Source organism: Podarcis melisellensis, assembly GCF_964234715.1.
Source record: "Podarcis melisellensis genome assembly, chromosome: 10".
NCBI classification, from domain to species: Eukaryota; Metazoa; Chordata; class Lepidosauria; order Squamata; family Lacertidae; genus Podarcis; species Podarcis melisellensis.
In genome coordinates, this window is record NC_138542.1 from 32,133,179 (window position 1) to 32,158,368 (window position 25,190).

The 25,190-nt window shown below is 43.8% G+C and overlaps 1 protein-coding gene across 2 annotated transcripts in view; it reads left to right on the top strand.

The window, feature by feature from the left end:
• RAB3IP (RAB3A interacting protein) overlaps positions 1-25,190 on the top strand; it is a 54,128-nt gene that overhangs the window by 26,276 nt on the left and 2,662 nt on the right. Inside the window, exons 1-10 of one of the 2 annotated variants that reach the window (XM_081928076.1) lie at positions 2,274-2,379; positions 14,488-14,763; positions 14,912-15,173; positions 18,685-18,780; positions 19,398-19,475; positions 21,549-21,752; positions 22,511-22,639; positions 23,134-23,246; positions 24,731-24,830; positions 24,939-25,008. In XM_081928076.1, the coding sequence (XP_081784202.1) occupies positions 14,513-14,763; positions 14,912-15,173; positions 18,685-18,780; positions 19,398-19,475; positions 21,549-21,752; positions 22,511-22,639; positions 23,134-23,246; positions 24,731-24,830; positions 24,939-25,008 (1,303 nt within the window). In that variant the 5' untranslated portion in view covers positions 2,274-2,379; positions 14,488-14,512. Of the gene's footprint in view, positions 1-2,273; positions 2,380-14,487; positions 14,764-14,911; positions 15,174-18,684; positions 18,781-19,397; positions 19,476-21,548; positions 21,753-22,510; positions 22,640-23,133; positions 23,247-24,730; positions 24,831-24,938; positions 25,009-25,190 lie in introns of those variants that run through there. The other variant, XM_081928075.1, reaches the window with a different exon arrangement.

Here is a 25,190-nt window from a genome sequence, read left to right on the forward strand (position 1 = left end):
CCTTGAAGATAAAAATTTAAGATTAACCATTTGTTTTAGAAGGCAATAGGGCAAGGAGGGCAAGAGGTGAGCTGGTAATTAAGATTCCATGTAAGATATATTATTACTTATTTGTCATTTATATATAGCTCTTTGTCTCCCTTATAAGGATAGAAGGAAATGGGTGTATCTATTGTGATTGGTTCTAGCAAACAGCCAATAGGAATTCCAACCAGGCTGATTGGACAGAGGCAGCCACAGGAGGAGCAAAGGGGGCTGGATTAAGGGAATATAAGTGCTGGCCAGAATGGCAGGAGGCCAGGCCAGAGCTTGGTAACCATATACCACTGAGCCTCTCATTTATTTGTCTGACAAATAAATTAATATTTTAATTTCTCTATTGCTGCGTTGAATATTTCATTCCAGCTAAGCGTTAACCACAAGCAGAGGTGCTACATTTTATGGTGCCCTGTGACTCGGATAAGTGGTCTGCTGGAACGCAGCCCCTTCGCCCTACTGGGCAGGGTACAAGAGAGAGGATCTCTAAACTGCTTACCCAGCGCGCACTGGTAAATTTTTCCAGGGGGAACGCAGAAGTCTCGTCTGTCTGATACCCTGCTCACTGGCGGCGACGGACCGGGGGAAACAGGGAACCAACCAAGGGCTTGTGATTTCCCTCCTACCTGACTGATGGTTTTCAAACCAAATCTCTATATATTGCATTTTCCTATATTTCTTATTCCTGCTAAATCTTATCCTTATATAATTACTTAATTAACTACAATAGGTAATAAGTGATTAATTTCTCCTCACAAAACTTCCTATAATCCTGCTAGTGATGTTAATTGTTTACAGTTGTCTTTTCAAATATAACAAATTTATTCCAGTCTTTCTGAAAAGACTGATCCTGCTGGTTCCGAATTTTCCCCGTCACTTTCACCAATTCTGCGTAGTCTATTAATTTCATCTGCCACTCTTCTTTCATTGGTAAATCTTCTTGCTTCCATCTTTGGGAACATTCTTTCCGCAGTTGCTGCATATAAAAACAATGTTTTATCCTGCTTGTATATTTCTCTGCTTACTAGACCTAATGTGATTTTTAAAATTATTGTTTTCCTTTGCAGGCCACCCAGAGACCTTCTGTTATATGGTGGCTAATAAATCAATTGAATGGTTAAATAAATGAGTACTCAATTGGGCTTGCTTCTGAATAAGCATGCAAAGGATTTGCTCCTTCTGCTAGGCATAGTCTTCAAGATATTTAAATAAATCTTACGATTTACATTAAAATTTATATCCCACTTTTCTAGACAAAATGTCAACTCGTGATGGCTTTAGGGTATCTTAAGATAAAACAATGACACAAAACGATACCAAATTCATTAAATCAAGAAGCCAACAATAAAACAATGGAAACAGGAGAGAGAGAAACCAGGGGAAAATGATATATTTCATATTGTGTTTTAGCATTTTATCTTTATGAGGATGCAGAGGACTGTGCAATTGGGCAGTTGATAGAAATACCACAAATAAAATATATATTTTAAAAAAATGAATTTTACATTTCAGAATTAAAAGGTATAGCTTGATCTTCACCCCTTGATTGCACCCCTGCTTCAGCCTTGACAAGGAAAACCATTCACACACAAAACCCCCCACTTTTAATTAAAAGTAGCATTTCCTTCTAAGCAGTTGCTAATATATTTCTTGGCTATAAGAATTTCTGGGTCTTGGCTGCACTGTTATCTTTCAAGGTTAGCACATTCTGCTTTGCAAAACTAACAGTTTTAAGTTCTCAGTGTACCTTGGTTAAAACACAGCTTTAATTAACTTTCATAATAAAACACCACAACTTTATTGAATTAAAAAAACAATCCCCTCCAAGGATTTGTTGCAGTTAGTCAGCGCTTCCCTCCTGATCAATGCTCAAATTTCAGGGGACCACGAGGCAGGAGGAGCCCAGACCACTCCACTTATCCCTTTATAAGTGCTAGAAACCAGACCGCTGAAGCTACAACAATTTGCAAGCTGTCCGACTGAGTGCAAAGGGAGAGCTTTGCAGAGTTTCCGCCCCTCTCTTCTTTTTCCCCATGATTGGGGCCCGGAGAGGCGTTGAAGTGACGGGACGCAGCCTCCAGGGGGAGCCCGCGGAGCCCTCTGGCGCCGCCTACCTGGACCTCCTCCTCCTCCTCCTACTCAGCGGGCCGCTGCTTCTTACCTGGCATCTGATTACTGGAGTTCCGCCCGGCCCGAGGGCGCCGCGTCCCCTTGGGCGCATGCGCGGCGGCTCCCCGCCTCTCCGCTTGCCCTCTTGTTATCAGAGACTGGCTGCAGCCGCCGAAGGAAGAAGGAGCCGCCGCCGCCGCCTTTGGCAGGGAAGCGTCTCACTCGGCTTGGCAGGTAAGCCTTTTCTGTCCTTCTCTGCAACTCTGGCTCTCCGGGGCGCCCCAGCCCCACCTGTGGCACCTTCTCGCCTCCCACCCCGTCGGGGACTCCTCCTGTCCCCAGGCCGGGGCTCCGCGGAGCTCCCGAGCAGCCGGGACGCCTGGAGGGGAGGCCCTTCCCTTCCCCGCCGCCACCTCCGTCCCTGCTGTGTTTTGCGAGGCACCCATGGCGCCCTTCTGCACCCCTCTCTTTCCACGCGGGGTGCGCCTCCAAGATCACTTCCAGCCCTCAAACTCGACGGAGTCACCTTGCCCAAATGCGCTCAAGAGCGGCTCCTTCTCTCCTCCCCCACCTTAGTGCATTCATCAAGGAAGGGTGTCTAACCACCATATACCGATGGCACCAGTTTAGATGCGAGAAGGGGTGAATGAAGATAGTATTTGATGGAGGTGGGGGGGGGTAACCTGATGCAGCTCCCTAGATAGCACTGCATTTAACGGCGTTTCTTGAGAGGGTTGGACACCCAGGATCTATGGTTTTTAAACCCTTGACACTCTTTTAAGTGGCTTTGCATTCATCTAAACACCCTATTGAGGTTCCCAGCACTCAGCGCCTGTGGCCCGGCCATCTGCAGACGGCCACATTTTGCACAGTCAGTCTTTCTGTTGTTTTTCAGAAAGCCAGCACTTGCAAGTTGGAAAGCCTGCAAACGTGCAGAGTAATGTTTGCAACCCTGTGGCAGCCATAATGATGTCTGGCTAGCCAGTCGTCTGCTCCAAGAGCGTTTGTTGTTTCTATGCCCTGCTTTCCTGGCTCTGCAGGCCACATAATTTAATGCTGTTCCCAGCTGTCATCCCCTATATTCCATCTTGAAAGCAGAATAAATTATACAAGGGCAGTATATGCAAGTTTAATTAGCACAACTTATTCTGAACTTGATCTTGACTGAAGGGGGACTAGAATTTGGGAGGATGATAGAGAAAGCTTTGCATAAGAAACCAAGTTAAATGAATTTAAGAGGCAAATTTCATGAATGGGAAGGTGCTGGTAATCGTTGCTTTAAAAATTAACATGGAGAACGGATTGGAATTACTCTTCATGAAGAGTTGACAGTAACACTTTGTTCTTGGAGTTAAACATTGACATTTTTCATTAAAACATTATCTTTAAAGTTTTGATACGAACTTGACAGTTCTGCTGGATGTAAAGCAGAATGTGTCCGTTGTTCTTAAAATTAAAGTGTCCATTGTGTTGTCTAGAACAATTTATCAATAGGAGACCTACTTTCAATAGCATGCTAATACCTTGTAACTGGAGATTACCAATACTGTAAGTACTGCAGATTTAAGGTAACAGTATTATGAAATTGAGGTTAAGTTGAAGGAAGGATAAATGGAGTCTCTGTTCCTTCACAGTTAAATGTTAAAAGTTCTGGATGGTGGCTTGTGGGGGAACAAAACAACTATTTTCTGAAGCAGTGCTTGGTTTGAAAAAGTTGTGAAAGCAACTTTTATTTTGATAGGTCTTGTCTCATTTGTACAAGTTCTTCCTTGTCTGCTTGGTTCATAAACGCTAGGGCATTAAAAATAAAAAAAAGAAATAATGTATGGTTCTTTGAAAATTGCTTCTAACATAGATGAAAGGTTGATAATGCATGCATATGAATGTCATTACTGCATAAGTTTAATCTATTATACATGAAACAAGGGGGATGGTGTGCAGAAATTAAAACAAAATTGTGTGCTTTTTAATGTTTCTGGCAGTTTATATATGTTTCTTGTTTTCTGTGCATGGTCACATCACCCTTTATCTGTCGCCTCCCCCCCTTAAGTCCTTTGTCTGTTCCACCCCTCAAGGCCATTTAGTAGTGCTAGAGTTCTGTTATGCTAGGTTAACATTACCTTGAGAATAAAGAGGGATAAATAATTTATCCTAGTCATTATGCTTTTAATAAATAACTAATGTCCATGTAACTTGCAGCTGACACTTAATACTCAAATCTCATTTTAGAAGGGCCATATTTAGTGGAGAATTTTCAAGTGTATCTCAGAATTGTCATTTTCGTTAGAGCAAAACATATTTTGAGTATCATGACATCTCCTTAGCACCCTGCAAACAAATATATTTTGAAGATTTTTTAAATGACCTAGAAGCAAGTTAATGGATATTCTAATAGTGCACATTGAAAAGTGGCCTTGTACTCTGCACAGATTGCTATGGGCACAGGTATGCAAATTTAATTTGCCCAATGCAAGTAGTAAACAGTATTACCCCTAGCTTGCCTAGGAATCTAGTCCTGATTCATAGCCTCATTGCCATGCGCATTCTCTGTCAACTGCTGTTTCTCACTGGTTGCCATGCTCCTTGGATACATAGGCTAGTGTCTCATTTGTTTACCTGCAGCAGCAGTTCTTCACACTGTGTCTGAGAACTGGTTGGTCTCAGGAGCAGTACTACTAGCCAGACTGAGCAACTGATAATGATTGGGGAAGCAGAGAGATTTAGGGGGCAATGTAATACAGTGGACGCTTGGGTTGCGAACGGGATCCGTGTGGGAGGCACGTTCACAACCCACAGCGTTCACAACCCGCAGCACAGCACCGTGTCTGCGCACACACGGGTTGCAATTTGGCGCTTTTGCTCATGCGCAAAGGACCGAAACCCGGAAGTAACCCGTTCCAGTACTTCCAGGTTCGGTGCAGTGCACAACCCAAAAATACGCAACCTGAAGTGTCTGTAACCCGACGTATGACTGTAATCTGGAAAAAGGAGGGGGGGACATTATAGCTGTCATTTGGGCCTAATTGATTTAACAGTATTTCTGGCCTTAGGGTTTGAGTTAGTAGGTAACATTATGCAGCCACAAAGTTGTGTTTTGCTTGCCTGATATAAGTCCTGCACTTCTGTTAGCCCTCACTCTGTTTCCAAGATCACCTTGGTTCATTGCACTGCCTGTTTCATGTCATCCAGCAAGTTGTTCTTAGCTAGTGATATAGCCCCGCTGAGCCATTGGCTCAGTGGATTAGGTGCTTATCGGGAAGTGGCTCAGTGACCTAGCAGAGCCGCTGAGCAACTTGATTTGTAACATGCACCAAATACATGTTTGTAGTGTTTACATGTTCATGATACTAGGAAAAGAAACAAGCAAGGCATCCTTCATAATAACCTCACAAACCTGCTATTGAATGCACAAGCTGCCATTTGTAAATCCCTGAGCCTCTTGGACTTGCTGATCAGAAGGTCGGCGGATCGAATCCCTGCAACGGGTTGAGCTCCTGTTGCTCCTGCCAACCTAGCAGTTTGAAAGCATACCAGTGCAAGTAGATAGATATGTACTGCTGTGGCAGGAAGGTAAACGATGTTTCCGTGTGCTCTGGCTTCCATCACGGTGTTCCGTTGCGCCAAAAGCGGTTTAGTCATGCTGGCCACATGGCCTGGAAAGCTGTCTGTGGACATACGCCGGCTCCCTTGGCCTGAAAGTGAGATGAGCGCTGCAACCCCAGAGTCGCCTTTGACTGGACCTAACCGTCCAGCGGCCCTTTAACTTTTTTTACTTTCTACTCTGACTGATAGCAGCTCTCCAGGGTCTCTGCTAGCCACCTTCTACCAGAGAACTTTTATCTGGATGTCTTATGGAGTGAATCCACAACTTTCTGCATGCAAAACATAGCATCTATTACTGAATACAGTAATGGCCTCTTCATGTAGGGTTTAATTCTATACACTCTTGCTGCTTTTTTCCTTTTAACAGAGGTGCAGGAGAGGAGCATTGTCTATTGGTCTGTGAAGGATATTTATTTTTTTATCACACCAAAGTTCCTCTTGCCTCAAGAGTGCTGAAGATGTTGTGCATGCTTCTCCTCACAACAAACTTGTGTGGCAGGTTAGGCTGAGAGCCTGGCCCAAGATTGTCCAGTTAACTTATTCACAGCTGGGTGTAGATTTTCCAAAGTTCTGGTCCAACATTCTAACTGCTATACCACACTGTCTCTTTAAATGTTTGGCTTTAATGGAAACTTTGAGATTTAACACTAAAAGTGTAGAGGATAAGAGTAGCAGAAGAAGAAGTGGAACATTTCCTGCCAAATAAACATTAACTCAAGGGAGTCGTGTCCTTTGGTCAGAGTAAAAAAACAACCCATAGCTTTGTGTTGTGCAGAGATGGCAAAGATTGAAAGAATTTTGCTAGGAAGATTACCTTTAAAATATTTAATGAAAGACAGATTCTTTGGAATTTAAGATAGGTAAAGCTCTAAGCTTAAGATCTTTAACCAGCTCAACTCCATAGTAAACCAACAGTTAACATTTGTACTTCTATCCAGAAATAGTCCATTCCTCCTCCTGCACCAGGGGCTCACTTTACATTTCTGTTATCTTCCTTACAACAAAAGTGATTGAATTCACACTTTTTTCAAAATATTCAATTACATGTTATTGCTCTTTCTTCCTTTTTTATTATAAAAAAATTGCATCTGACAGAAATGGGCATTAGAGTTGCAAATAGGATTAGAAACCTCATTCCTTAATGGAAGAACACTGAATTGGGATTAATGCAAATTCACTAGTAATGCATATAAGTTTCCACTCAAACAGTTCTCATTTTTTAAAAAATTAAAATGCTCACTTTTATTATACAATGTTTATTAAAATATGTAGTAACCTGGTGCAAATCTGCAGTTGAAACTAGATTCTTTTTAAAAATAATATTGTAAACAGCAAGAGAAGTCACAAAGCAGCTTTCTGTCTTATGTTGTTATTGTTGATGAAGGTAGTCTCTGGTGATTGGGTGCAAAGGCTAGTGATGGCAGGAATCTGGGGAAACTTCCAGAATCCTCATCAAAGATGTAACTATTCCCTTGCCTCTAACGTTTTCCTTTTTTAAAAAAGTCTACTGATTTGATTATGTCTTGCTTGATTGGGATAAATGAGGTTGTCTTGCAGGCTGTTCATTAAGGGTTTTCATGCAGAGGCCGAATCTAAATGTGGCATTCTGCATTCTGCACAGAGTGGGTGTAAGATGTCTGTGAATCTCAAAATGCCAAAAATAGCCCTAAATTGCAAAAGCCTGCTGGCGAGTCACGTGTGTTTATCAGTTCATGCTGTGTACTTAGCGGAGAATTAATCCTTCATCTATAAATGTGCAATATCTTGAGTTAGCCTTCCCTTCAATGCTGTAGTTTAAGTGAATTGAGGAATCTCTCAGTCTGTTGTCCTACACATACAGGAAAAGCTCAAATCCTTATGAATCTGGTGGTGGGCAGGAAGTTGGAAGATGAGCAGGTTCTGTTGGTTCTCTGGAGAAAGGGCCTTCTTGGTGAATCCTCATCTCTTTCGGTCCTGGCTTACCCAACTTTAGCAGCAGTCAGTTGCAGCCCTGGGTGGGCACTATTTAAATTTCCCTTAATGCTCCAGAGTGCCACTTCATTGGGGGAATTGGGGGGAATTAAATGGTACCTAGAACAGCCAGCCAGTGCCGATCAGAGCACTACGTGAGGTGGGGGGAAACCTAAAGTGGGGGGCTAGACAGACATTAGCATTGGACCTTGCCAGGGATTTGGGGTCTCGACAGCTGCCCATGGGCACTGAGTGCTGATGTCTTCCCCTGAAGGGAAGACCATTACTGGAAAGAATGGCAAGATTATGTCTTTATTAGAAGTGGAAAAAAAATATTTTAAAATCTGTTTCCCTCCCTATTTTTGATACACTCATTTCTGATATGTAAGTTAGCATTCTAATGGACTGGAAAACTGAAATGGTCATTATCTACATTAAAATTCCAATGTATATATTATGTAAGGTATGATGTGGTCATAGACTCTTCCTATTCTGCATGTTTAAAATGATTTATATTTTAAGAACTTAAAACTTTGTAAGTTTTATGACTTTAGGATGCAGCTGGGAAACTGAACTGAGTTTCTATCTCATACCTTACTGAAGTACCCTCTTAATTAGCTCTGTGTCACATGTGCTTTCGGAAAATGTGGATTGACCCTGTGTTTGCGTGTTGTGTGGTGTTATCTTTGGAGAACTGTGTCCATGACTCCAGTGTCTGGTGTTTACCAAGCTAAAGTCCATAATATAATTTATTAGCCACTTACCCAGAAATTGTACAGAGGCCAGTCCAAAGCTTTTTGTATTCAAAGCCTCTTTTCTTTCGTTAGCTTGCAACTTTTGACACATGTGACACCGAAACATGTTTAAAGGTCTCCTCAGAGGCTAATGCATTGTGTAAGCAAGCCTTGAGTGCTGATTAAACCATATCACTTTCACCCTGTTTATAGAACTAAAACATAAATAAGCTTTAAATGGTGGTTTGTTTTTTAAAGTGTTTTTACAACTTTCTGTCACTGTTTCACTAGAGATTTAAATATTGGAACTTCCTTGTTTCTTAGATTGTCTTTACACATGAGGCTTAAGCTGGCTTTTCTTTGAGACCGGAGAACTACTCTGGCAGCAATTTACATAAAATGTCTTATTTGCCATATAATAATGGTGACAAAAGTGACAAAAAAACCTCAGCGCCTAGGACTTGCCGATCGCATGGTCGGCGGTTCGAATCCCCGCGGCGGGGTGCGCTCCCATCGTTCGGTCCCAGCGCCTGCCAACCTAGCAGTTCGAAAGCACCTGCAGGTGCAAGTAGATAAATAGGGACCGCTTACCAGCGGGAAGGTAAACGGCGTTTCCGTGTGCTGCGCTGGCTCACCAGATGCAGCTTGTCATGCTGGCCACGTGACCCGGAAGTGTCTGCGGACAGCACTGGCCCCCGGCCTCTAGAGTGAGATGAGCGCACAACCCTAGAGTCTGGCAAGACTGGCCCGTACGGGCAGGGGTACCTTTACCTTTGCCTTTTAATGGTGACAAAACATGGCATAACTATCTCTATAGAAGTTCTAAGGTCCTTTTTACTTCTGAAATTGGCCTTTCCAACACCATTCAGTGCTTGGTAAGAACACAAAGTTGTTTTGTCTGTTTTACATCCGAATGAGCACAAAACTGGTTCTTGTATTCATTTCTTTGTTACCTGTGTAAATCACTCCCTCTAATAGCTGGATTGGCTGGTGAGTGCTGACAGGATCTTAGCCAAAATGAGGCCACTGAAGCAAGAGAGAATGATTGGCATGGTTCCCAGAAGTACAGAACATATTTGAGAAGAAATACCCTAAGAGCTGCCCCCCCCAAACCCCCAGCCTGGCTAAAGGCTGAGTGGATTCGAAAGGTACAAATGGAAAAGGGGGTGGCATTGAATGGATTGGAGTATCCTGGAAGAGGGCACAACTTGACTGAGCAGTTTTGTTGCTGCTCTCATTTGTACTTGACTAATTCATCTTTTCACAATGAAGACAAGGACACTTCCAGACTAGAGCAACGTCGAATGCTAGGATCAAATTGTGTGTAAATTGGCCAGTTGGGAAGTCATGCTCAACCATAGTTGATCATGGCCGGAACAAGACTTGGGGGCTTGCATGCTCCCCCTCCCTTATCTGTCTCTGGCATGACTATGACGAGGTGATCAAAAGTGTCCATTTTTTGTTACCCATTTGTTGTTATTGTTTAGTCGTATCCGACTCTTTGTGACCCCATGGACCAGAGCACGCCAGGCACTCCTGTTTTCCACTGCCTCCCGCAGTTTGGTCAAACTCATGCTGGTAGCTTCGAGAACACTGTCCAGCCATCTCGTCCTCTGTCGTCCCCTTCTCCTTGGGCCCTTAATCTTTCCCAGCATCAGGGTCTTTTCCAGGGAGTCTTCTCTTCTCATGAGGTGGCCAAAGTATTAGAGCCTCAGCTTCACGATCTGTCCTTCCAGTGAGCACTCAGGGTTGGTTTCCTTCAGAATGGATGCGTTTGATCTTCTTGCAGTCCATGGGACTTTCAACAGTCTCCTCCAGCACCATAATTCAAAAGCATCAATTCTTTGGCAATCAGCCTTCTTTATGGTCCAGCTCTCAGTTTCATACGTCACTACTGGGAAAACCATAGCTTTAACAATACGGACCTTTGTCGGCAAGGTGATGACTCTGCTTTTTAAGATGCTGTCTAGGTTTGTTATCGCTCTTAATGATAGCATGTTGCTTTTTTCATTTTTGCTTCTGGAGTTAAAATGAATATCTTAAGATGCCTGTTCCTGGAATTAATCTGCACTACTTGAACCATCCTGCTACAATAGTTTCTGGAGTAATCTCTTCCCTCGCCATTTATTTTTGCTAAAAGTTGAATTCTAAGACAATGCTTAGCTGTAAAATACGAATAGAGGTTTTTGTGCAATGCTGTCTCTAGAAACATTAAATTATTTACTGTAATTTGTTTACATCCTCTTCAGTGTCAATTACGTTCATTCCAAATCCTTTGTTTGAATGCATCTGCCTGTCTCCCTAAAAATCCTCAGGCCTCAATATCTGCTTGGTGGGGGAAGGGAGTTCAGGAGTTGCATCAGGTAACAACCAGCTCCCTTGGGGGTTTGGATTACTGACTGTATAAAACAAAGATTTAGCAATGCAGTGCCTTGGGAAGCTTTGACCCTCATGATTTTTATATAGTTGTTATTATTAAAGATGTTCATAAGACGATTTTTAGGGATTAAGCCTGGTCAAACACACCAAGTCAAAGTACAACAGATTCTATTGTAAATATTGAGTATTAAAGGCACGGTATGGTCAAGTTATGTCTTCTGGTTAGCTGTGGACATTCTAAAAATAATTCTGGAAAATCTTCCTATCCAAATTGGTGTGCTTTGCTTCGGAAAATGTTCAGAGGCCCTAGAACAGAGCTTTCCGAACTGTGTGTCGCGACACGTTAGTGTGTCGGCTGCACTGTGTAGGTGTGTCACACAAACACTCTCTTATCTCCTCCTGGGGCCGGAAAGGGATTAGTTCAACCTCTGTGGTTTGCTAAGTAAAACTGAATTACTGTGTCGCGAAGTGATGTATGTCTAAAAAGTGTTTCACCAACCTGAAAAGTTTGGAAAGCTCAGCCCTAGAGAATGATCTAACTTAGAATGTTTGTTTCACTTGTATTTAATAAACAAAGCTAAAAAATTGATACTGCCAAACCTCCCAAAGACCATATTTGTAATTGTCATCCAGTCTTTGCTACTAATGAGCTTATGAAATGAATATCTATCTATCTATCTATCTATCTATCTATCTATCATCTCTATCTATCTCTATCTATCTAGCGTATTTTTTGCCCTATAGGACGCACTTTTCCCCCTCCAAAAATGAAGGGGAAATGTGTGTGCGTCCTATGGGACGAATGCAGGCTTTCGCTGAAGCCTGGAGAGCGAGGGGGGTCGGTGCGCACCGACCCCTCTCGCTCTCCAGGCTTCAGGAAGCTATCCGCTAGCCGTGGGAGACGCAGCTCTCCCACAGCTAGTGGAGAGCTTGCCTGCACCCAGAAGCCTGGGGCGCGCTGAGCTCAGCACACCCCAGGCTTCGGGTTTCGCGCAGCCCTCCGCAAGCCTGTTCTGGGGGCTGGGGTCGGGGGAAGCTCGGGCGCACCTGGGGGGGGGAAATAATTTTTTTTCTTTATTTCCCCCCCAAAAAAACTAGGTGCGTCCTATGGGCCGGTGCATCCTATGGGGCAAAAAATACAGTACTGTATCTATTTTTGGAAAAATAAAAGCACTGAATTTTTTTCTGACCCACGCTACTGATTTGATTACAACTTCCCATTTCGAATCTCTGGCACCCTATCTGCATAACCTAGCAATTCTAAAATATGGGCACGCTTTTACTCTCGCAAGATTGAATATATTGCCCTCAGCTGTACTTGAGGAATGATTCCAACAGATTCCACCTAAAAAACGCTTATGTCCCTGTGGAGATGGCAGTACCGAATCAATGGCATATGCCCTTCTGGCTTGCACTCTTTAGAAAGACTTGAGAAATGAGATTATCACCCCTCTTTTATTGTCCATTCCGGGTCGCCAAACCACTTCTCTTGGCAGATCAAGATGAGCAGGTGACAGCAAAGCTTGCAAGGTTTTTAGCTGGGGCAATCAGAATAAGATCCACTGTTTTGACTATTGATTCAAAACCCTAAAATGTATTTTATATAATTGACTTTTTATTTCTATTCTTTGTATATCGCATTCTTGTTTTATTGCTATGGCCGATGGCTGCCTCAAATAAAGATTCAATCATTACAGCAGAGTTAGCCAATTTGGCTAGCCAACAACAGATGTTGTTGGTTTATATTTCACCAGCCCCAGCCAGCATTACCAATGGTAGGGGTGATGCGTGTTGGAGCTTTACAACATCTGGAGGGACCCACATTTCCCTACATGACAGCAAGGCTCATACCATTCATGACAGAGGAATGAATTGAATATTTATTACGAGATGGAGAACTCTTTTGAATAGTCCCCTCTAAGCAACAACATGCGTGATACTTGCAGAAACACAGTGATTTTTGAGTTGTTGTGTTTGCAGCAGTTTTGCCTTGCCAGCCATACTTTCAGGGTGATCAGTTGTCCTGCAGTTTCCAGCTTATATCAGTTCTGTATATTTGATTTGTGATCCATGGAAATTGGGTATGCAATATAGAAAACCACGAGGTTCAGACTTGGTTACAAAAAAGTAATTTGTGTGTCTGTGAACATTGAAAGAAGCTTTAATTCTCATTTATGTAGGCTGTAAGAAAAAGGGAGAGCACCGTATCCATTGTAGGCAAGAACTGAAAGTGTAGTATATTTTTCTCCTTGTGTGTTTAAGTCAGGCATCCCCAACCTGTGCAAGCTGTATATTCAGGCTTTCTTCTTCCTTACAAAGCAACCATTTGAGATGAGATGGGAGGCGATTTAGTCCTGGACAGAGTGTGTGCCTCTAGAAAACCAGTAGGAATACCAGGAAGTCCCTGTTTACTGCCCAGACTTGGTGGGGGGTTTCTTGGCAGAACACTTTGGCAGTTGGGAGATGAAGCCGCATTCCACAGAAAATTACAGTGTTTCTTTTGTGTGGCTGCTTCTTGGGTTATTTTCTTCGACAGTCAAAAGCAGGAGTACAGTTGTCAGGGTAGCAATTTATCGCACGCCACTTCTGCGCGCAGTATGCAATAGGAGCAAAAATAACATTTTGAATAGAACTAAGCCGCAATATACTTGTGGGGGGGAAAAGGATTAAATGACTGAAATAGATATTAAGCTTTTACCTTCATGTTAGTAAGCAGCAGAATCTCTTTCCTCCCACCCACACCCACGGCAAACACATCTTTTCCATAGTTGGAGCTTTCTCCATTTGTCCTGCATAAAATTATCTGAAAGCTCATAGCTATCATTCAACGGTTCTCCTATTTTTTGTTTAAACCTACCATCATTCCATGGTATCCTATATGTGTTATTATCCTCTCCTTTTTCTAAACATCTCGGAGCAGCATCTTAACATCATAGTATACTTGAAAGGAAAGGACGCGGGTGGTGCTGCGGGTTAAACCACAGAGCCTAGGACTTGCCAATCAGAAGGTCGGTGGTTCGAATCCCTGCGACGGGGTGAGCTCCTGTTGCTCGGTCCCTGCTCCTGCCAACCTAGCAGTTTGAAAGCACATCAAAGTGCAAGTAGATAAATAGGTACCGCTCTGGTGGGAAGGTAAATGGCATTTCCGTGCGCTGCTCTGGTTCGCCAGAAGCGGCTTAGTCATGCTGGCCACATTACCCGGAAGCTGTACGCTGGCTCCCTCAGCCAATAAAGCGAGATGAGTGCCGCAACCCCAGAGTCGGCCACAACTGGATCTAACGGTCAGGGGTCCCTTTACCTTTACCCTTGAAAGGTAGGCACCATTAGATTTTACATGTGCATGGGAATGTGAAGCTGGGTTTCCCAGCTGCATGCTTCAGCCACTGCCCCATGCTGATTCCCCACACTGATACATTAGGTATTCAGCTGTTTTTTTGGACCACAACTCCCATCATCCCTAGCTAGCAAGACCATTGGTGAGGGATGATGGGACTTGTAGTCCAAAAACAGCTGGAGACCCAAGTATGGGAAACACTGCTCCAGAGCAGATTTAGGGGTTGTGCTGGGAGTTTAATTCTGCTTCTAAAAGCGCTTGCACTAGTGGAATTGTTTAGTTAGGGTCAACAAGCAATACAGATGTTGTAGTGCAGTAATTCAAAAATTATTCTCATTTTAGGACTTCATATGATGAATCTTTTATTATGGCCAACGACACCCTGGAAGGTTTTCACGAAGTGAATCTAGCCTCGCCCACCACTCCAGATCTTCTAGGAGTGTATGAATCTAGTGCTTCTGAACAAACTACCTCACCCACGGTCATCTACCGGCTTCACGCCTCAGCTGTGTGCTCCACGCCAATTCAGCCGACTGCCCTGAACGTCTCTGATCTTCCTACACAACCCGTCTATTCATCTCCTAGGCACCTCAATTGTGCAGAAGCATCAGGTATCAGGTTGGTTGTGAGAATCTTCTCTTGATGATCTAAGCAAGCTTTGTTGCAAGTCACTTTCTGGTGTATGTGTTTGTCTTTTGTTTTTTCATAATAATACTTTATGTGCAGCAGTATACATTGCTAAAATATGTATGCCTTTTTCTTTCAGCATCAATGTTACAGAAACCATTCCTTGTTCTACCTCGGGACTCCAAGGTGCTTCGTCCAAATATGATAATTCCAGAAAGGCAAGTAGCAATGCCGAGAGAGAATTTTTGCAGGGAGCCACCATAACAGACTCCGCTGAAGGAAGTGACGATGTTTTGGGACTGAGCACAGACAGTCTGTCTCGCCTACGGAGCCCATCGGTTTTGGAAGTCAGAGAAAAGGGCTATGAAAGATTAAAAGAGGAACTTGCTAAAGCTCAGAGGGTAAGATTAATGTATATGGTATGTTTTTTCAGTTCTGTGTAAGTGCAGTTTACTGTTGAGCGCAGAATTCAGCATCCTGAAAATCTTGGGAGTTCTTGCAAACTTCCAGACTTCCTTTATTTATTCTCTTAACGTCATTGGTATATTGAAAATTGTTCACGAGGCGCTTAATAAAAATAAAACTTGTAAAATCAGTTGGAAGGAACCCCAAGGGTAAAAAATTTAAAATAGAAGCAGACAGACCTTCAAATTTCAGTCATATTCAAGTGATTTTCCACTCTAACATTCCAGAAGAATAAAAATGTGATTGATTGCCTCTGAAAAGGAGGCAAATAACAAGGCCTATATGGAATAGCCTCTCGTTGGGTGGGTTGCAGAATATGCTCTGCTCTTAGCAGAATCTAACCTTGCATCTGAACAAAACATGTGTATATAGTGGGGAGAGTTAGGACTTCTTATAGAAGACCTTCCATGGCCTGGGCCCACTTAAGGCTTTATGTTAAAGTACCTTTAACAGAGCCTGGAAACAGTCTAGTAAGTAACAGAGATGCTGTAAGATAGGTGTAATATGACCCCATAAAGTTCATTGCAGTAATTGAGTGTGGGAGGTGCATGGATGACAGTGGCATGTCTCTGTGATGATGAAGTCTGGCTTCAAGCTGCATGGGCAATGTTTGACGGAATCTCAAAGGTTGTGAGATAAAATGTCAATATGAATTTCAGTGGTTCAAGGGAGAGTGTTTCATTGCCCTGTACCCCCTCCCTATGAATAGTAAAGCAATTTAAACTACAAATATTTGCCAATTCAGTGATTTATACAGTTCTATCCTTCAGGTACAGCATACTTTAAGTGTTAAAATACATAGTTATGAATAGCCAAAAGGGCATTTTGCAAAGCTATCATTACTCTTTCTTATTTTCTAACAGGCCTCTAAGAACGTGCTGTTAAAAGTCCCCCCCCCCCAATTTTCTTGCTAATTACATAGGCTTATTTAGCCAAGCTTAATCATTCAATCTCTTTTAAAATGAATATTATTTTCACTTCAGTATCCTGATGGTGAGGATGTTGATGTTGTTAAATGTGTACAGTGGTGCCCCGCAAGACGAACGCCTCGCAAGACGAAAAACCCGCTAGACGAAAGGGTTTTTCCGTTTTGGAGGCGCTTCGCTAGACGATTTTCCCTATGGGCTTGCTTCGCAAGACGAAAGCCCATAGGGAAATCTCCGGGGACCACTTTTAAATGCTGGCGGTGGGGAGCAAAGCCTTTCCCCCCCCTCCGGCCTTCAGAAGAGGTCCAGGAAGGCCGGCGGGGGCCGAAAGGCTTTCCTCCCCACTGCCAGCATTTTAAAAGCAGTCCGGGATAGCAGGGAAGCGCTTCCCGCTATCCCGGATGGCTTTTGAAGGCAGGCGCGGGGGGGGGGGAGCAAAGACTTTTGCCCCCCGCCCGCCTTCGGAAGAGGTCCTGGACCTCTTCCGAAGGCGGGTGGGGGGCAAAAGTCTTTGCTCCCCCCGCCTGCCTTCAAAAGCCGTCCGGAGGCTTTTAAATCGCCCCGGGACAGTCCTGGGGCGATTTAAAAGCCCCCGGGAAGACAGGCAGGGGGGACAAAGACTTTTGCCCCCCACCCGCCTTCGGAAGAGGTCCAGGACCTCTGCCGAAGGCGGGCGGGGGGCAAAAGTCTTTGCTCCCCCCCCCGCCTGCCTTCAAAAGCCGTCCGGAGGCTTTTAAATCGCCCCGGGAAGGCAGGCAGGGGGGACAAAGACTTTTGCCCCCTGCCCGCCTTCGGGAAGAGGTCCAGGACCTCTTCTGAAGGCTGGCGAGGGGCAAAAGTCTTTGTCCCCCCTGCCTGCCTTCCCGGGGGCTTTTAAATCGCCCCTGGACAGCGGAGAATGTCCCGGGGTTTTTTAGAATGCTGGCGGACGGCAGCATTCTAAAAAACCCCGCGACAGCGGAGGCAGTCCGGGACGATCTTAAAATGCCGCCCGCCAGCATTTTAAAAAACCCCGGGACAGCGGAGGCTGTCCGGGGCGATCTTAAAATGCTGGCGGCCGGCAGCGCTGCCGCCCGCCAGCATTTAAAAAAACCTCGGGACAGCGGAGAAGTCCTCTGCTGTCCCGGGGTTTTTTTTAAATGCTGGGGGTGGGAAGAAAAGCCCTTGTCCGCCCCCCCAGCCTTCAGAAGAGGTCAGGGGACAGACTGTCCCCGGACCTGGTCTGAAGGCGGTTTCCATAGGAACGCATTAATTAATTTTCAATGCATTCCTATGGGAAACCGTGCTTCGCAAGACGAAAAACTCGCAAGACGAAAGAACTTGCGGAACGAATTAATTTCGTCTTGCGAGGCACCACTGTATATTGTCCTTCATCCGTACATCTCAGGGCTTCAATTCTGTATCTATAAAATGAACTTAGGTTGACTGATTTTCGTTGGAAAAGTGATGCAAGTCTTGGGTTTTCCCTTCACTCATATAAATCACATATGGCCATAGCCTGTGAAGATGCTGTGTACAATGTAGGCATTGATGTCATGAAAGAGAAGGAACAATCCTTCTGCTTGGTTTCTGTTTTCTTGTTTTGGCCGGGTCAGCATTGCTTTAAGCCAAGACTTCTCACGTCCCAATCTTCAAGCAGCTTAGTCCAGAGTAGCCCTATTCATATAAACAGGGCTCTTTCTAAGGAACAGGCCTTGGAACTGCCTTTTCAGCTCACCTTGCTTTCAAAACGAAACCCTTTGCTACTTTGCCATTTTGCCGAGTTGTTTGTGAGTGAGCTTTGCAAACCTTTGCAAATCTTATCCATCATCCCGAAAGTATCCTGTTACCCTCCTGGAGATATAACTCTTTGTTTTCTGTTCTGTGTGAGCTTGTCAGGCATGTCTTCTAAATATTGGCTGCCCCCTAGTGCTGTATACTTACTAACACTGGCAAATGAAAAGGTGAAGGGATTGTTTCCATTTTGGTTCATTCTTGATGTCTTTGGGGGAGAGGCAAGGGTTGTTTTGCTGCGATTCCTACTTTGCCTGAAAGCATATCATCAAGCTGAAACTACTGGCTATGCACCACTAGCAATTCCCACGAAGAGCTTGTATGGAGCAAGGTTTCTGTTCCAGCAAAAGACAAGCAAGGGGCAACAAGGCAACCCATAAGAAGCGGTGGGCCCTGTTTCTTTAGAAAATGTAGAGCACAAGAGCAGAAGGCAGCGATAGCTTCTCCTCTCTTGCCTTGCTATGCCCCATTGCTTCAAGCACTTTTATCTCCAGCACAGCTTGCTTCTGGTATGAGACCCACGTCAGGAGAAAAGAGCGGAAAGGAACTCAAATCTCCCATTTTTGCCTGCGTATTCCATTTCATGTAATGCCACTGTCCTTTTATACCTCAACAAAGCAGACATGTGAGTAAAATGCACATGGCTGCTGTATCGTGTCTAGTTTGGTCCAAACACCTCTCTTCTGACCAGGGTTGGAAAAGTCATAAATTATAACTCTCAAAGTCAACACCCATTTCTTTTTCTTAGGAGCTGAAACTGAAAGATGAAGAATGTGAGAGGCTTTCTAAAGTGCGCGACCAACTCGGACAGGAATTGGAAGAACTTACTGCCAGCCTCTTTGAGGTTTGTTTGGAGAGTTTTCTGTGGTAACACGCTTCGGATTGAGGTTGCCATTTCAGGATGTGCTTGAATGTCTCCCCCCACCCCACCTTCAAAAATGGGAAGTTTGGGAAGTAGTTTATTCTTGTAAGTTCATCTGCTAAAAATGAAGCAAATTTCTTCACCAGTTGGGGTGACAGCAGATTCACGAGGGGTGTGTGTGTGTGTGTGTGTTCATGCCTGTAAATGCTGTTGTGTAGTCGAAATTGTCCAAGCCATGCTTCTCCAAATAAATGGCGGGCTTCCTGGGTGGAATAGCAGCTATATTGTTGCCTTTTGAATGGGAATCAAACCACAAAGTAGCTGTCTCTCCTGATTGGACCTCGGACTCAAACATTATGTTTCCAGCACTTTCCGTTGTTTATCTTTAAGGTATGGGCGACTTGCCTGTCGGTGCACTTGAGACTTTCAAAAGCAACGTGAAAAGCAGCTGTGCGGTTGGGTGACTTCAAAACCTTATCCCTGCTATCTATTCTTTTTAAAGACAGAAAAAGAGCCACATTTCATAGCTTACTGTTTTCATGTGGCAGGAAAACCCATGCAAAAGCATTTATATACCATGCAAATGTTTGTTCTTGTAGGAAGCACACAAAATGGTGAGGGAAGCAAACATAAAGCAGGCGACAGCTGAAAAACAACTGAAAGAAGCACAAGGAAAAGTGAGTTAATGATATCCCTGTGATCCAGAGGGGTTTGTTTTAGTGTGTATGCATTCCTTTCCCCAGCTTTTCACTCACAAAACAGCCTCCTCAGGTTGCCAACTGACCTTTGAACTCTAGGCGTTTTAAAAAAACCAGTAGTGGTGTCAAGCGAGGAGGTCAGATATGTAAGAACAGGCTAAGGTGGATTGGGACCCACAAGTGGGCCTTGGGCTAGTTTCTGGTGGGCCTTGGTACCAGAGCCTGTCTTGTACATCCTCGTTATGCCTTAGCTTTGTGGTTGGACCCAGTGCCAGTACCAACCACTCATGCTGAGTAAAAGTAGGCAGGAGACAGATGTTTTGGATGACACAGGAAGGAAAGTCTCCTTTCTAAGGATAAAGGGCCAGAGGGCATGTTGAAGGCAATTAGAAAGTGAGGTGAAAAGTTAAAATTGGGAATATAAAGGAGAATTGATAAGAGTGGAAAGTTGTTGCAGTTAGGAAGAAGTGAACGTGAAAGGACAACAGAGGAGGAGGGAAATTTGAAGGGAGAAGGAATACAAAGTACAAGCTGAGTGCGAAAGAAGAACAAGGGAAGAAATTACAGGAATTGGGCAAAAATACTTTCAGAGGCAAATGTGGGTGGGAAGGGAAGAATATGAAAGAAAAAGTATTTTTCTTATAGAGCCCTCTAGATCAGCAAATTCTGCCCCAAATGAGGAGGCTGAGTCACTCTAGCTTAAGGAAAGCTTATACAGTGGTACCTCTGGTTATGAATTTAATTCGTTCTGGAGGTCTGTTCTTAACCCGAAACCATTCTTAACATGAGGTGTGCTTTCACTAATGGGGTCTTCTGCTGCCGGCATGCAACTTCTGCTCGCATGCCGGGCAAAGTTCACAACAAGGAACATCAACTTCCGGGTTAGCGGAGCTCATTACCCAAAGTGTTCGTAAGGAGGACGGTACGTAACCTGAAGTTCCAATGTATATGGAATTCTTTGCCACAAGGAAAAGGCTGTGACATTTTGTAATATTTCTTTTAGTAATTTCCAGAGGGGGATTAGATATCCAGTAGAAAATGACGTCAGTAATTGAGAGCTGGTGGTGTCAGGCTCTGTCTCCATCCGGCACTATTTAGTGATTGTTTGGCCTCAGTGATTCTCATTCATGTAACCTATAGAAATATTTATACGATCATTTGAACAAATATATGAGCTAGTTCTTGCCAGAGGTCTAATTTACACTACCCACTTGGAGTTGTGTCATTATTTCCCTTCGTAACTATTCTGCAGTATGTTACAGACTTCTGCTGGAACATTCTTTACCCCTTCAGTCACTAGAGTTCTGTTTTTCTAGTTCAACAGTGAGCTGAGGTGATGGACTCCATTTGTAGCGTACTTAGAGATGAATAATTTCCTCCCCGGTGGACTTTTGTGTTTAGTCTGTTTCCACTGTATGGCAATGTGAGGAAAACGAAAGAATGACCATGAATGGTAAACTGAAAGATCTGTTGAACAAGAGGATATACAGTCGATTGCTCTCTTGCTTTTGTGAAAATGACTTTATGTTGTGACTCTGGGGCACACAGGTGTCTTCCTTTCTCCTGGTTTTTAACAAAACATCTTTCAAGCAAGTGAAAGGGCAGAGAATGAAACTAATAGCTGTGGCCACGCAGTGTTGCGTTAAAGGCCTCTTACTTGGTGACCCCTAACCTCTGTAGCTAGCCCATTGCTGAGATTTCACCTTCAACTCTGCCAATAAGGCATCACACAAGTTACTCATATTCAGAAATGCCCCAGAGTGTTCTTGTCGAATTATACAAAAGCAAACCCCAAACTAATTCAAATATACGAATTCTGCTAATGCAGAGTTCCGAACGGATAAGCTTTCTTCTGGCGTCTTACTGGCGAGTCCTAGGTCTCCAGGGCTAGGTCCCTTGGTTACTTCAGGTCATTTTGGCTACAAAATACTTTATTCCATGAAGGATTTTGTCACAAATGAGTGACTGTAGTAGAAGCAGCTTTTGCTTGCTTTCCAGTCAATTATTTCCAATCAATTATTTGGTCTCTCTTTTTCTTTCATACGTGTTTAGATTGATGTCCTTCAGGCCGAGGTAGCAGCCCTGAAAACGTTAGTGCTGTCCACTTCGCCGACGTCGCCCACGAAAGAGCTTCAATCTAGCGGAAAGACACCCTTCAAAAAAGGCCATGCGAGGAACAAGAGTACGAGCAGCGCGATGGGGGTCAGCAACCAGGATGTCGCCATGATGCAGCCAATTGTGAAAGACTGCAAAGAGGTATTTCACGTTTGTATGTATTGTAGGTCTGCATCAAAACACCTGCAACGAACTGGTAGAAAACAATGGCACTTGGAAGCTGCCATAAGGCAATACCATCCATTGAGGCAATGGAAAAAAGCATTTGCATTTTTCTTCCAAAGAACAGTTTGTTAATTCGGCTGCCTAACTGTGGCCAGATCACTCTGTTCCCCCTCAAAAAAGATGTGTACATTTTGCCTAAAGGACGGCCTTCAAGCTCTGTCTTTTGATTCAATTGTTTTTAAATTCAGCTCCCTTACCCCGTTAAACAGATCTTTAGAATGACCCACAAAGAGAATATTTCTTATCGTTGTGAACTTCATAAAAGTGGCTTATATCAGGTGTTCCATGTTTCTTTCCTTTGTGCGCTCAAAGAAAATAAGGCTTGCAAATTTAAAATACCTGTACCCTTATGTGAGTTAGTCTCAAGAGCACGATCTGAGGTTAAGAAACAAAGGCAGATGTTGGCAGGTAACCAATGCCCTAATTAGTGATTGAACAAGGAGGGAAATATAACCTTTCTGCAACTTGACGCCTATAGCTGTGGTATTAGGGTGTAATCTACCCATGTTAAATATGTGTAAATCAGTGGGACTTAGGGGTTCTTATCACTGTCTGTATAGTCATGTAGATTCTGTATTCAAGGTGATGTGGGTGTCATCTGCACTATATGACTTTAGTATGAATTTTGGATTCTTCTTTTCATTTTGTTTCATTTTGGGTTTTTTTAATGATAGGCTGACTTAGCTCTGTATAACGAATTCAGATCCTGGAAGGATGATCCCACTATGGACAGGGCATGCCCTTTCCTGGAGAAAATCTATCAGGAAGATATCTTTCCGTGTTTGACCTTCTCAAAAAGTGAGGTAACGTTTTGGAACCATATTCAGGAACTCGCTTCCTCAGGAGGCGGTGATGGGTACCAGCTTGGATGGCTTTCAAAAGTGGGTTGGACAAATTTGTAGCTATCAATAGCTATTAACAATGATGGCTACTGCTTTCTGCCTCTATGGTCAGAGCAGAATGCTTCTGAATGCCAATTGCTAGAAACCACAGAATCCTGCTTTGCAGGTTTTTCACAGGCATCCAGTTGCTCGCTGTCCAGAGACTCAAGGTTCAGCTACCTTAGTAAAGAAAAAGTGTTTTATATGGGTTATAACACTGTGACACCAGATGGTGCTGTAATGTCCTGTCTTTCATCAATGGGATTTCCCGTTACGAAGTTTACAGCGTGTTTTCCGAAACGCGTTTTGATGTGCCTAGGTCTAGCCTAAGTCTGCAGTTGTTTCAGGGTAGCATGCTGTGTAGTTAATATCTTTAGGAAATTTCAACAGATCTAAACTCCGTGCTCCATTTTCAGCTGGCATCTGCCGTCTTGGAAGCTGTGGAAAACAATACCTTAAGCATTGAACCAGTTGGCTTGCAACCTGTTCGATTTGTGAAAGCTTCTGCGGTTGAATGTGGAGGACCAAAGTATGTTCAAACTGGTGGAATCAGATCGTGCAAGAGACATGAAGATGCTATTTCAAAACAATGTCTGCCTGCCTGTCAGAAATGACTGGCATAGGTTTGCCAAAGGCCAGAAATGTCATAGTGCTGCAGAAAAGCGCCATAGGGTTTCTTTTCCAAGTGAGCTGTTTTGTGCCAAAGAATCACAATGTGCATGTGCTTTCAGGCATAGGTAACGTAAATGGCGGGGACGTGGGTGGCGCTGTGGGTAAAACCTCAGTGCCTAGGACTTGCCGATCGTATGGTCGGCGGTTTGAATCCCCGCGGCGGGGTGAGCTCCCGTCGTTCGGTCCTAGCTCCTGCCCACCTAGCAGTTCGAAAGCACCCCTAAGTGCAAGTAGATAAATAGGGACCGCTTTCTAGCGGGAAGGTAAACGGCGTTTCCGTGTGCTGCGCTGGTGCTGGCTCGCCAGCTGCATCTTCGTCACGCTGGCCACGTGACCCGGAAGTGTCTTCGGACAGTGCTGGCTCACGGCCTCTTGAGCGAGATGAGCGCGCAACCCTAGAGTCGGACACGACTGGCCCGTACGGGCAGGGGTACCTTTAACATAAATGGCAGCTGCTGTGTGAACAGTGGGGCAGGCCTTGTCCGGAGTTTCTTTGAGGAAAGTTGGTGTTATGTGTCCTGAGTTCTCAGGCTCAGGATTTGGGGAGGCAGCTGGACCTGGGTGGGGTTCCTCTCCTTAGGAAGGAGCAGTCTGTACTTTGGGTGTGTCTGTCCCTCACCTGTCTTGGAGGCTCAAGTGGCCTTGGTGGCTAGGAGTCCCTTTTTCCAGCAACAGTTGGTTCACCAGCTATGGCCCTTTTTGACAGAAATGACTTCACTAAAATTTTGGAACTGATCACTCAAACGTGATTCATTTTGGTATAATGTAAACATTGCCATGTCACTGCCATAGACTCATGGAATTGGAAGGGACCCAGGCTTTATTAGTGTATTTCTCGCAACTTGACAGTGTACTATAAAGTTAGCATAACATAGTTTTTTCTCTTGCTCTGTAAATACTGCAAGTGCTTATTTATATTGCCACACATAATAGCTGAAAGTAGTGTTAAGCACAGTCCTTTCAGTTATCTTTAAATATTTGTTGTGTCTTGACTTTGAAATTATAGTTAGCAATATATTCCACAGTTGAGAGTGCTTACTGGATATCCTTACCTCTGCTGTCCACCTGAGGCACATTAAGTGACCGAGAATTTATGGTGGATGTTCTCTCAAGGAGATTTTGGGACTCAATAAGCACGATTGAGGAAGAGAGCGTGAAAGCTGCATGACCACTGTGCACAACTATTGTTCACAATGTCAAGTGGTGTCTGTAAATCATGGTGTAAAATCAGATTGCAGATTTCTTGTTTAATTGTAGGCAACTGTACCAGACCTCAGTTTTCATGTAGTTTAGATATGTTTCAAAACAACAACAAACTACTTTTCTGTTCCATCCATACAGGAAATGTGCTCTCAGTGGACAAAGTAAAACATGCAAGCATAGAATCAAGTTGGGGGACTCAAGCAACTATTACTATATTTCTCCTTTCTGTAGATATAGGGTAAGTATTGGGGTTCCCTGTGCTTTGTCTCTGCTCATGGAGCAGACAGTTGTGTAATGTGCACAATTAAGTATATTAAATTATAACTCTTGCATCTCTCTTGTGCAGATTACATCTGTATGTAACTTCTTCACATACATTCGGTATATACAGCAGGGGCTTGTGAAGCAGCAGGATGGTAAGTAAAGATCTATGTCTAATGCAAATACCAAAAATTACTTACTTACTGGTGAACTTACTGTAGGAAGGTTCTGTGTCTACCTGTAGTTGAGACTTTTCTGACCCTAAAGATTGCCTACTTGATATTGGCAATAACTCTGGTCTGAGTCTCCATTAATTGAGCAAAGACTTCTACAGCAG